This window comes from Sinocyclocheilus grahami, unplaced genomic scaffold, assembly GCF_001515645.1.
Source record: "Sinocyclocheilus grahami isolate Dianchi unplaced genomic scaffold, SAMN03320097.WGS_v1.1 scaffold723.1, whole genome shotgun sequence".
NCBI classification, from domain to species: domain Eukaryota; kingdom Metazoa; phylum Chordata; class Actinopteri; order Cypriniformes; family Cyprinidae; genus Sinocyclocheilus; species Sinocyclocheilus grahami.
Genome location: NW_015505902.1, coordinates 79734 through 93796, shown reverse-complemented (window position 1 = coordinate 93796; position 14063 = coordinate 79734). Strand labels below are relative to the sequence as shown.

Sequence of the window (14063 nt, the reverse complement as noted above, 5' to 3'; positions counted from 1 at the left end):
TCCCCCCCCCCCCCCCTTTTCTCTCTCTCTCCAACCTGTACCTCATGAATTAATGTGAACTGCTTAATGGAAACAACATAGGAAATATGTCAGAAAAGAAGAAAGAAAAGAATAAAGATAGCCATTTAAATGTGCTCTGATAAGATGAGGTAAATGTTATCAAACATCAGGTCTCAGGTCCCTTTCCTCAATTTCTCTCTCTCTCTCTCTATCTCTCTCTCTCTCTCTCTCTCTCACACACACACACACACACACACACACACACACAGAGACACACACACACACACACACACACACACACAGAGACACACTGGGTGCACGTCGGGTCCCTACAGAGAAGCTATCGTACTCTTCATACACCACTGACATTTATTTAGGCTTTTAACAGTGACACTTTCATTCTCTCCTTCTCTCGGTCTGTCTATCCTGGCTCAGGAGAGATAGTTGGCTATATGCAAAATATTTTAAATACCATCCAGGCATAATTTTTTTTTAAGATTCTTTTTTTTTTGTACGTGGTTGCAGGGCTGAGAGTGAGACGGCTGAGAGCAAGACAGGTCTGTTAACAGTATTGTGGGTTTTTTCTGATGTTTCAGGTCTAATTTGTCACTTTTTCCACTTCTGTCGCTCAGAGCGTCACATCAAAAAGCTTTTTTTCCTCTCTCACTGCGTCTATTCTATCTTTCTGCCACATACGCCGTCATCAAATATTGTGTGCTGAAACATTTATTTTCAGACTGAATAGAAACTATTATGCGTTTATGGGTACAGTGAGCCGTTTAGGTGCATCGTCTGTTCGTTTTCAGTGGTGTTTGTGTTGGTCTTTATTTGTGTGTGTCGGCTTGGGCACAGTGACCATTTCATAATTTCATCCTCTCCGTCCAATTGAAGAAAGCGAGCGAGAGAAAGCGAGCAATCATGACTGCAGGGGTCACCATTGATATCTGATTATGTTATTGACCTAGCGTGCGTGCGTGTGTGGCAGACAGGAAGGTAAAGACCTCTCTCCCCAGCGAGAGTGAGAGTGAGGGTCAATGTAAATGTTATTGCAGTGTGAGCTCATTTGATCAAAGCCACTGAAAGGTTAAGCGAATCCAATCTGGTTTAGTGTGTCTGAGGGTAGGGGGTGTATATGTGTGTGAGGGCAGCGGAGAGAGAGAGAGGCGGATGCAGTGATAGGATTATCGTATAGCCGCTGAAATACTGGATGCGGTGCAGAGCGCTTCTCTCTGTCTCTAATGCGTTTAGACAGCAATTGGCCTTAATAACCTTTATTGACTTCAGTAGGTCAGTGCCAAGGATCTAATTATTCAAGTGTATCAATTTCATCTAGTTTAGAGCTGCCTCGTTCTGATAATTATTTTAAGGTCGACCGGGGCAATTAATCTCTATTCACTTATTTGATGAGTTTGTAAAACATTATAAATGTAATAGCTTTGCTGTACATTTTCATCATAATAATATTCCAGAATGCCTTTTGTAGTGCCGCTGTGTATTTTCCTATGTAGCTCTTTTCTGTCTTGCATATTTTTTTTAAATCTTTTCATGCTGGGGCAATGTTTTACTACTGATTTCTGTAATAAAATAGATCTCAGAGAAAATGTAGCAACAGCAAATCATATTATTATTAAAAAATACATATATTATTATTAGAAAATGTGTAATTTGGTGTGTATATGCTGTACACACAAAACAAACAAAACAAAACAAAAAAATATATAGTTTAAGTATTAGTAAAAAACTAATAGTTGTTATATATAATGATAATAATATGTATAAATAATACCATTTATTGAATCAGTCTGCTAGTGTTTTTGTGTAACTGCTAATTTTGAAAATATAGTTTCTTTCTCTTTTGGAACATTTATGTAATCATGTTTTTCTCTCAACAGTTGTTTCCTGTCAGATCAAAATGACAGATCCATTTACCTGCATTTTCCTACAGCTCGCCTGCTTAAATAACAGCAGAAATTACCTCCCAATTTCTCTTATTACACTTATAAATGCTACATAAAAGGCTCCTAATAAATTTCACAGTAAGGGACGGTTTTTACTGGAGAATGGGTGAAAAATGGGAAGAAAAGAAGCAGGAAAAGGGGGGCGAGGAGAAAAAACACTGTACAGTAGAATTTGCGGGCAAAAGGTATTTATGATTCCCTTTGAAGTCCTTATTGAACAGGGTAAGCTGAATTTTAGCAGGCCGTGATAGTGGGGAGGGTAAATACTTAAACCCCTTTAGAGAATTTCATGCACTGATATGCCACTTGCTGGCTGTGTGCTTGTGTTTGTTAGTGTGTGTTTGTGTTTTCTACCTACAGGGAGAGAGAGAGAGAGTGTGGTTGCTGACTTTGTACCTACATACAGAAGCTTTTACAGATTCTTTGGGCAGGCAGGGAGACCTGTGGGTTTGTGTGTGGGATTTTTTTTGTGGTGGCAGGGCCAGGGATGGAATATTTGGGATGGAATACTGTTGGATATTTTTTTAAAGTACACACACAGAGGCTTACGGGTCCGCACAAGACCAGTTATACACAGTCAGCTAACAGACAAAAACACCACACGTTATATCCCACCAACAATGCTGAAAAAATCTATTGTCTGGTCAGTCTGTTACTGGATTGATCAAATATTTTGAGGCGTGACTAATCACTGGTTTTACAACAGGTTGCCAGATTAGGGAAGTCAAATGTATTATTATTATTATTAAACTTGAAAGCTGTGCATTTACATTACTGTTCAAAAGTTTGGGCTGGGAAGATTTTTTAATGTTTTGAAAGAAGGCTTTTATGCTTATCAAGCCTGCATTAATTTGATCAAAATACACAATAATATAAAATACAGAAATATAAAATATTTTGGATAACACTTTAATATAGGGACCAATTCTCACTATTAACTAGTAGCTTATTAGCATGCCTATTATTAACATATTGTCTGTTTATTAGTACTTATAAAGTACATATTCTGCATGACCATATTCTACATCTCTAATCCTATACCCAATACCTACACTTAACAACTACCTTATTAACTATTAATAAGCAGCAAATTAGAAGTTTGAGGCAAAAGTCGTAATTAATGGTTTGTTAATAGCGAGAATTGGACCTTAAAATAAAGTGTGACCAATATTTTTATATTTTAAAATATATTTGACAATTGATTGAATGAATGTAATTCATTTCTTTCTTTCTTCTTATTTTCATAAAGTGCATTTTTAAAATTACTGCCAATGTTGAAAACCGTTTTGCAGCTTAAAATCTGTGTAGAAAAAAAGTGTTATTTTTTTTATTTGAAAGAAAAATCTTGAATAACATTTATGAATGTCTTAACTGTCACTTTTGATTAATTTAATGCTTTCTTTCTGAATAATATTTACTTTTAAGTCTTGACCCCAAACCTTTGAAAAATGGTGTATCATTATATAATACAAAAAAGGGCTTTCCCTTCAAAATTGTGTCAGATCTGGAAAGCATTTTCCATCGTTTAGGCAAAAAAAGAAAAAACTATGTTATTTAGTATACAATATTGTTTTTTTCATGTGGTTCCTATACAATATTTGTTGTTATTTTTCAGTCATTAGCAGGCCCACATGGATTCAGCTTGCACAGCACTCACAGATTCCCTACAGATTTCAACAAGATTGGAATGACCAGTGTTCCCAAAGTTTGACCATGTTTGTTTATTTAATAATTTGACTAATTTCATTATGTTTTCAGCTACCCATAACAGTGCAATACTCCATTTACCACATTAATACCATGTTTAAATCCACTTCCCCTAAATCCCAGAAATTTCAGCACAGAAGATGTAAAAAAAAAAAAAAGCATCTACAGAATCGGACTGGTTCTAGTTATTAGTATCATCATGTGCATGTGCGTGATTATATGCAGACGCTTCAGTCTTGTTCTGCTGGTGTTGAGTGCAGCTTAGTGTGTGCAGGAGCAGACGTTCTCTGACAGCCGTTGAATTTTTCTTTTTCTTAGAAAACCAATAAGTGCTTTATAATGCCTGATCTGTCTTATCTCCCGAAACCCTCCTCGCACTCTGGGTTTATTTAGCGCTTTGTTTATTTATTTATTTATTTATTTTCCGGCTCGCTTCTTGATCAGCGAGATAAGCGGCTGAAGAAAGAGGAATACGATCTGGAATCACATACAGACCATGACTGATTAATCACTACTGGGGAAATACACACAAACACCACACATATACAGTATGCTTCATTAAATTCCACAGAGACGTACACAAAACGTCTCTGCCAGTCAGGTACATGCCGACCCTATTTAGTAGATATACGTCTTTGAGTGTCTAATGTGTCTGTCTTTCTTCTCTATCCCTTCTTTTAATTCCTCAGAGTCACCAAGTTGGCTATCATGTTGGGGCTCTTAACCGAGTTAAGCCACGGTTCAGAACAATGAGGGGAAGAATGGGAGATTCTGATGCCAAGCCACTGTAAAATTGTCAGATTCGCTTGAAAAATCGCGAAGAAAGAGAGGAATTATAAAGAAGATATTGCAGATAATTCGAGAGGTTTTAGGAGAGGAGGGAAAGAAAGAAGATGATATAAAAGGAGCCTGGGAGAAAGAGAGCTCAGAGCGTGTCTGTGTGTGAAGACGTGTTATGCAGGAGTGCAGTCTGGTGGCTGATGTCCCTTCTTTTAATTCCTCAGAGTCACCAAGTTGGCTATCATGTTGGGGCTCTTAACCGAGTTAAGCCACGGTTCAGAACAATGAGGGGAAGAATGGGAGATCCTGATGCCAAGCCACTGTAAAATTGTCGGATTCGCTTGAAAAATCGCGAAGAAAGAGAGGAATTATAAAGAAGATATTGCAGATAATTCGAGAGGTTTTAGGAGAGGAGGGAAAGAAAGAAGATGATATAAAAGGAGCCTGGGAGAAAGAGAGCTCAGAGCGTGTCTGTGTGTGAAGACGTGTTATGCAGGAGTGCAGTCTGGTGGCTGATGCATACTCAGAAGTTGCAGTCTTTGTGTTTGTTTGTTTGTGTTTGGACAGAAGTTGAGAGCGAGGGATGACACTCTGGCTGAGATGAATAGACACAGATGTGTTTGATAGTAAACACTCTCTCCCTCTCCAAGGGGAAATGTTCCTGTAGAAATCTGTTATGATCCCCTCGCTTTCAACTCGCTTCCGTTCTCTGTCTCTCTCTCTCTCTCTCTCTCTCTCTCTCTCTGTCTGGTTTGTATGGTGCTGTGAAAAGTGGCGGATGATTTTGGGATTAGAAGGCAAATTCAGCATCTTACGCTGAAACAGAGCAGGCTTGACCACAAGAAATTCAGATCACTTGCCACTGACCAAGACTCTTGAAATTGTAGCAGATTGGTCCTGAGCGATAAATCGCATGAATGCTTCAGGTCCACTGATCCTTGAGATGGAAGCAGTTGGATTTTTGGAACTAATAAGAGTATAGTGGGCTTTACCTGTAAAATATTTTAGATTTAAGTTTCATTTAGAAAATTATTCCATCTACTCATGGCCATGAGGTATGACTGTTAATGTCAAAAATGTAACTGCATATTTAAATATATGAGACTAAAATGTTCTTTTAATGAGAGTTTCATTCATTGTAACGCATGGTGTTCGTCATGCACTTCACTGCATTGTACTCTTTAAATGTACAACAATGAACAGATTAAAAAGGGAAGTAATTTGTGAATATGTAGCTATCAAAAATGATTTAGGGGAACATCTAACTTTATAAAACTATAAGATTTTGAGTGCATCATAATGGATTTAACAACACTTTTTGTAAAGAGATAGACGCGAATCGCTTTGACCATTTTATTTATCCATTTTACACTTTCTATTAAACATACCAAAACAAAGAGGTGTCAAACTGTAACCCTCTGAACTGCACAAATACTTTGTATTATCATTTTAAATATTTAATATTTAGAATATTAATAATGCTTATTATTATAATTGCTTATCTGTATTGGTCATGAAAAAGCAATATCTGTCAATCTGGCTTTATAGAACGTGTTACAGATATAGCTTATTAATTTACATTCCCGTTATGAGCCGGTTTATTATGCGTTTTGAACAGGTTTTATGCCTTCTGAGCAGATTTTGTGCTTTTATGAGTAGGTTTTGCTTGTAAAGGCTATGAATATTGTCCTCTGCTGTTTCCTATGGTGTACTTAATGTGAGTGTCTGTTTGTATCTGTCTACCCACTAATATTATACTTACATGTCATAGTGAATGCTTCCTGCACATATTTCTTAAGGCATTCTCGCTGGAGGTATTAAACTCAGATTTTTGGAAAGAAAATTCTCTTATTTGTTTCACTTACTCATATATAGTTAATGCACTGGAAAAATGTGTCCTGCTATACAACAGCCCTCAGGCTTCCCGAAACCACTGATGCATATTGCTTCATGCACTTCACTACTGATATTTTCAACATTTAGATGACATATAAATTACACAACACGGCGTCTCCTATAACATCATAAATTGTAGTCGGTACAACTTGGGTTGGGTTTCGTTCTTTTAGTGGCAAGCCTACGTTAATCTTTTTCCCAAATGTCACTTTTCAGCCACCGTAGAAAAAAGACACATAATGAAAATGGCTTCAGGTCTATGTGATGGTAATCTCTGCCTAGAGTTCACATTCTTTAAGTGCTGAAAATGAATCTGTGTGGAGTGAGGAGAGAGTGAGGTTTTGGCCTCGCTCCCACTGCCAAAAGCTTCCCTGGCAGGAGAAATGTGGGTACAAGACGCTAATCTCTAATCTCTGATCAGCAGGCAGATCCAGAAGGAGATGGAGGTGGAGAGAGATGAGGCATATGTGTATACATATGTTTGTGTATGAGAGAGAGTGGAAGTGGGTATGAAGTCACAAAGTAAGTGATACATTCAAGAGACAGAGTACTGGGAACAGCAAACATGATTTTAAAGACACTGATATTGGATTAGTTGTCATAACCAACCATAAAACATACATACCACCATTTATATGTTTGGAGTAAGATTTGTAATTAAGCTCACCAAGGGTGTATTTATTTGATCAAAAATACAGTCAAAGCAGTAATATTGTGAAATAATATTACCATTTAAAATAACTGTTTTCTACTTTAATACATTTGAAAATATGTTGTGGAACGTTATAGAGAAGCTGAATTTTCAGCAGCCATTACTCCAGTCTTCTGTCACATGATCCATTAGAAATCATTCTAAGAAGCGTTTCTTATTATTAGCAATGTTGAAAACAGTTGCATAAACAGTGCTGCATAATATTTGTGAAAACCTCAATCATCTTTTTTTTTTTGTGGGGGGGGGATTCTTTGAATAAAAAGATCAATAGGAATTTTTTCTTTACTGTCACTTTTTAATCTAATTTAATGCATCCTTGAATAAAAAAGTATTAATTTATAAATAAATAAATAAAACAAAATAATAAAATAATAATTAAAAAAAACGTACTCACCCCGGACGTTTAGTAGTGTTTATGTGTATATGTCCATATAATTACATATAATAATGGCATATAATTACATATAATAAAAATAATAAATTATAATTACACACAGTAGTGGTGGATAATTAATGGATAATTGATATAATAGATAAATTGATAATTATTATTAATAATTTAGTAATGTTGGTGCTATGATATAGTAATGTGAGTGTGTAAGGCAAAGAATTCCATAATACTTTGCTTTAAAACATGGTATTATTAAGTACAGTTACTTGAATTATTAGTAGAGCCTTTTTTTACTCATACAGTTTGTATTCATGGATGTAGTTGAAATCTTTCGGGTGAAACTGCTCTGCAGATGAGATTTTTGGAGCTTATATTACGTCTACAGAAAGAGTGGTAGAATCATTAAATTCTTCATCTATAGACATATTAGGCAGCAGATTTGGTGATTTAAGATGTTATCAAGGGCTTTTGGTTTACAGTTGCCTTTTTTAAAATGTTCCCACCTAAAAGAGGCAGAGAGAGACAAACCATGGCAGATAAAGAAAGAAAATAACAAAGCGTTTAGCCTTTGCCTCATTAGCTCAAGCAAAAAGCATATGTCCAGTTGCCTCTGGCTAGAGGAACCACAATCCCCAGCACAAAAGCCTGCGGTCCGCAGAGCTGCCCTACAATGCCTTCAAATGCTGTCACTTGTTGCGTTGTGCTCTTCAGCAGCTGGGTTTCTATTATCTGTCCCCTCCTCTGTCCTCGGACACATTGCTGTGATGTTGTGAACACATTTTTCTAATGTTTTACACTTCATATAATCCATTCTCTCAGCGTGCTGGCTCTGAGGGGAGAGGTAATTGATGAGCCTCAGAGAGATCAGAGGGTCAATCTGGCTGAACCCCCCCCCCCCCCCCCCATATATTTCTCAAAATATATTATTTTATGTTCCATAGAAGAAAGAAAATCATAATGAATGAATGACATAACATTTAAATTTGATTGAGAACTTATTGAGAAATCAAATTCACTTGGCATTTAAGTTATTGAATGATACATGCTGAAATTACTTCTTTGTTTATCCTATTAACATAAAACTGCCTTGAGCACACTAATTTCCAACTCATAAGTCCATCAAACAGAAAAACATACTGTGAAACACATACTGTTACTGTTGTCATGCTGCCTATATGTTTTATGAATTGATCAAATACAGTCCAGCTGTGTAAATTTTGTGTGTGTGTGTGTGTTTGTCAAACGTAGGTTTTCTAGAGAATGCCCACTGGCTGTTATGTGTTTTAAATCCTCATGTCATACATTATCTTAGTTTGGCGCTAGCTGTTCAGGTTTCTGTTGGTATTTTAGATGGCCTCTCTGCCATTGGTTGGCTGATGTACCTGTCACATAGTCCTGGTGAGTGTGCATGTGTGTTTATTCTTCCCCTCTGTTAGCGTGGGGTAACCTGAAGTGTGTTTCCTTATACAAATACACACAGTCGCCTCTGTTAGTCACTTGCCCTCTGTCTCACCCTCTTCACTGTGGTCCTGAACCCCGGAGCACTGCACAACATCACCCATCTGATGACAGCTAACGTCATTCAGGGGTAAACAAGCACACGCACAGATAAGGTGCACGTATATAGGGTGGTAAACGTAAGTTGGTTGTGAAAATTGATCTCATCAACCCACCTTGTAAAAAAAAAAAAAAACCCACAGTTATTCTCTATCTCTCTCACACACACACACACACACGATCGTGAGTCACTGTTGTTGTGTCATCTATGTTTAGTCTGGTGTGATTCAACTGACCTCGTGAACCCATAGTCAGAGTTAGTCTTGGCAGACTCTTTCACCCGCGCTTTCTGAGACAGGATTAGTCTAACAGGTAACGATCGCTGACAGGTAATGCTTCAGCGAGAGACAGAAGTGCTGTCTCATGGATGAACGGGGGATGAAAAGAAATAAAGAAAAAGAGATTGCTGTGAAACAGGTGAGGTGAACCAACGCTCAGAGCACTTTTTGCGTATGCTTCCTCACCTGTCAATCATTTTAGCTCCTGCTACTGTAGAGGAAGACCGTGAGAGAGGGAAAGTTTGGGATTTTGCATCTTTTTAAAAGAAATGAAAACTTTTTAAAATATATTTTAATATATGTTTTTTTTATTGTTATATTAAAATGTTCTACCAATCAAAAGTTTAGTGCTAATAAGATTTGATTTTTAAAAAAAATAAAATTGATACTTTTCAGCAATGATGAGTTAAATTAATTGAAAGTGACAGTACACACATCTGCAGTGTTAAAAAGATCAAATAAATGCTGTTCTTTTACACTTTCCATGCATAAAAACACTGAGAGTATACATCACGGTTACCACAAAAATATTAAGCAGCACAACAGTTTTCATCATTGATAATAATAAGAAATGTTTCTTGAGCATATTACAATGATTTCTGACGAATCATGTGACACTGAAGCCTGGAGTGATGTCTGCTGAAAATCCAGCTTTGTCGTCTCAGAAATAAAATTTATTTTGATATAAATTAAAATAGAAATAGTCATTTTCAATTGTAATAATATTTCACAATATTAGTGTTTTACTGTATTTTTGATCAAATAAATGCAGTTTTCATGAGCATAAGAGACTTCAAAAACATTTTCAAAAAATCGTACCTATCACAAACGTTTAAATGGTAGTGTATATTTTCAAATGTTTATGTATATTATTATTATTGTATTAAAAAAATGATGCACGCAGAAACATCATTGCAAAGCAAATATAATTTTGTCCTGCTGTTTCTGATTCTGGCTTAATCATTAGTGTTTGTAAGATTGAGTCAGCAGCATAAGTAAAGAATAGATTTGACCTCTGACATGAAGGGAATGAATGTGTATTGATTTGTTTAAGCGCTGGCTAAGAGCTTGTCCACAGGATTGGTAATACAGTTTGATTCCTTTATTTTCTTTATTTCAAGATAAGAGCAGTTGTTTCTTTATTGAGGTTACTCAGGGATCCATTAAGAGCTAGAGTTGCTGTGCAACCCTAATGTGGTTTTATGCTGCCATATTTGTGCCAGTCTTAAATGTATTACTTAATAATCACTCATGAATATGCTTGTGTACAATACTAATTTATGATTGTTTGAGATGCAGAATGTTATGGGGAAAATAATTGCATTAAAAAAAATGAAGCCTTACTGTATGATATTGTGTGGGCATTGTCTTGCCTTATGCCATGACTCTTAATCTCATTTACAATTCTTCATATTCAAATTTCGAATCCTGGTTACGAGAGACTCCAGGGCTAAAAATGTTTTATCAACATGTCTTCATTCAGTATAGTTCGAGTATAGTCTTTAAAATTGTTCACAAATTGTAATGCTTTTGCCCATCGTAACATTATCACTTACAGTAGTTGTGGTTTCTGTATATAAAGTACACAACCATTTAAAATGTTGCATTTTCTACATTATTAAAAATACAGTAAAAACAGCAATATTGTGAAATATTATTTCACTTAAAATTAACTTTTCTATTTTGATATATTGTAAAATTGTATTTATTCCCATGATGGCGAAGCTGAATTTTCGAATGATCCTTCAGAAGAAATCATTCTAATATGCTTATTAATATCAATGTTGAAAACAGTTGTACTGCTTATTCTTGTGGAAACCATGATACTTGTTTTTAGGATTGTTTGATGAATAGAAAGTTCGAAAAAACAGCCTTTATGTGAAATAGAAATCTTTTGTACCTTTAAGAAGGTCTTTACTGTCACTTTTGATTAATTTAATGCATCCTTTTAGAATAAAAGTTTACATTTTTTTCAAAACAAACAAACAAAAAATACTGACTACTGATCCCAAACTTTTGTATAGTGTATAGTATAACGTTGTTGAGCATGAATGACTGACTGATTTTGTGTGATTTCTAGTTTGAAATTATAAAGCGACTGTGTTGTTTGTTTGCAGACTCAGCTGCTGTTGGCTGTGGTGGAGGACGAGAACACGGCACAGGAGAACAGAAGAGAGATGGCAGACATTTTACTGAACGCCCTGTCGGACAGACAGCAGCACAGACAGACATGGAGGGACAGGTATGTGCCTGTGTGCTAAAATCTTGTGTTTAATGTCACATCTTCAGTGAATTGTATAGAAGCAAGGTTTTTTATATTAGCAGGAGGACAACGCTTCAGGCCGAGAGAGTTCACACAAACACACGCATACACGTGTGCTGATAGCCCATTGACTTGCTTCCTCTGAGATAAGGGCGACTGAGAGACATATCCCATTTGTTCCGATAACACAGCGAACCAGCCGTACACACACAGATACGCATACCAACACACTAGCACACACACTCCTCATTTCTCTTGCTTTATTACTTCCCATCAGACTACTGTGTGTGCGTGTGTGTGGCAATCTGTCTTCATTCAGATCAGACCATTAGTCAGTATGGCCTGAAAGAACTAAATTTCCCCCTTGAAATTCTTGCATCTTAACTTTAAGAAAAATAAGGACTCCTCCCTGTCTTCTTGTTTCTGTAAAGTGGCCCCTTTAAGGGGGTCGTCCCCTCACTTTGACCCCTGAGTGACGCCCAGTGCTGCTGGTACCTGTAAACAGTGCTGATGTTTTGCTAAAGTTGCGTTCTTAAATCAGATGATGAAAACTATGGACCAGACCAAGATTCATTTGTCAGATGGCGTCAAGGACACAAGCACACACACTTTTAGCCCTGTGTAGTACGGTATAGTAATTTGGTATGTTTCTTCTTCATAATGTTTTTTTTTTAGTTGATTAGGTGCAGTTGTTAACTTATCCACTTTATCCAACATTGTTTTATAGAAATGTGCAAAAATGTGAATGTTGTCATATGATAGCACTGTACCAAAATGGAAAAATTGGTAATTGAATTGCTGTGTTTTTCCCCCCTCACACTGTTCATAGTGGCCAATATTGTATTTACTATGATACAAATGCATTTACTATATGCATATATAACACAATTATATGATACAGTATTATTTCTTATTTTCAGTCAAAAATTTAAATGGAAATGTTTTATGACACAGGTTAGCTAATCCAATTGACAACAGTGAAAATATTCAGAATCATTGTTTTTAAGTTTAAAAAAAAAAAAATTAATTTGTAGGAGTTCCAAGTGTTTAATGCGTTAAAAAAATTATATATATACTGTATATATATTTATTTAAGGGGAAAAAAAGTTTTTGGACCATTTTCCATTGTGTCAATAATAATACTTTCTTTATCTTTTATATATGGTGTCGTTCAAAAGTTTGGGGTCAGTAAGATTTTTATTTGTTTATTTATTTAAGAAATCATATATGAAGGAGTGTTTCTTGAGCACCAGATCAGCATATTAGAATGATTTCTGATCATGTGACACTTAAGACTGGAGTAAAGGCTGCTGAAAATTCAGCTTTGTCATCACAGGAATGAATTACATTACAAAAAAAATAATATATACGGTATATATATATATATATATATATTACCAATCCCAAACATTTGAACAGTAGTGTACAGTTTTTTTTCTTTCTATTATATTTAAAAAAAAAAACAAAAGTGGAGAAATATTTCACCTTTAGAACAATTTGTACCTTGTAGTCTTAGTTTCTTCTCACTACTGAAAAAACTGAGCGGTTACACACACACCTGTACAACACATTTGCACACTCGATCACAGCCATGGAAGTTTATTTCATCAGACGGAGCAGTGTGATTAGATAAAGCTACCTTCACTCCTCTGTGTGCACACACTGCAATGTGTTTGAACTCATCCCTTTCCACTATCACTTCCTGCCTCCCTTCTGGAGCGAGATAACGTCACTCTTCGAAACATCAGGCACAGGTCTGTAAAGTAGCTGTCAACAAATCGCATTTAGGGCGGGGGGGCAGATAGCTAAGGTTAAGACACTCTGTTAAGACAAAAATGAACTCATAGCTGATAATATCACCTCCGACACGAGCTGATAAAGCTCACCTGAATGCAGTGAAGTTTTAGTACTATTATTATGACAGACTGTTATAACAACTATCATGACTCAAAGAGCCGGACACAAACATCCATTTCTGACCACTCTTCTTGAAAGGAAACTTCTTGGAGCAGGGTGCTTAATCATGTCGCTTATTTTGCAAGGTTGTGATTGTTTTATTAATTTAGTATGCAGCAGGCCAGCTCCTCACATTATGCCTTTCTTTTGTCTCTGTGTCTGTGTTTTGAGTGGTAAAAACCGGGTGATGGATGGTTGGCGCTGCAGGCTCATAAACATAAGCACAGCGAGCTGATTGATTAAGGCTTTTATTGTCTTACAGACATTTGCTTTGTTAAACAGTAGTTGGAGTGCTGCAGACTGTGGGACCTGCTTTCAGCTATCTGAAGTTACCCTGAGGGACAGAGATGCTAAATGTGACTGTAGGCTCCTCATGTTGACTTATGGGTACTCAGGCTTATTAACTTACCTAATGCACTCAAGCAGGTCACCTCCAGACATTTTGGCTCTTTATTTTAACCTCTTTTGATGGACTCATTTTGGACATTTATTTTTTGTTTTGCTCTTGCAATTTGAAAATGACAAGACCGGTACTGCGGTCACCCGATTTTTTTTTTTTTTTTTT

The 14063-nt window shown here is 36.3% G+C and overlaps 1 protein-coding gene across 4 annotated transcripts in view; it reads left to right on the top strand.

The window, feature by feature from the left end:
* Window positions 1–14063, top strand: part of LOC107560393 (alpha-ketoglutarate-dependent dioxygenase FTO-like) — a 126165-nt gene that overhangs the window by 57128 nt on the left and 54974 nt on the right. The window contains exons 8-9 of one of the 4 annotated variants that reach the window (XM_016244558.1): window positions 11397–11521; window positions 11605–12068. In XM_016244558.1, the coding sequence (XP_016100044.1) occupies window positions 11397–11521; window positions 11605–11662 (183 nt within the window). In that variant the 3' untranslated portion in view covers window positions 11663–12068. Of the gene's footprint in view, window positions 1–6762; window positions 6856–11396; window positions 11522–11601; window positions 12069–14063 lie in introns of those variants that run through there. The other 3 variants (XM_016244557.1, XM_016244556.1, XM_016244559.1) reach the window with 3 other exon arrangements.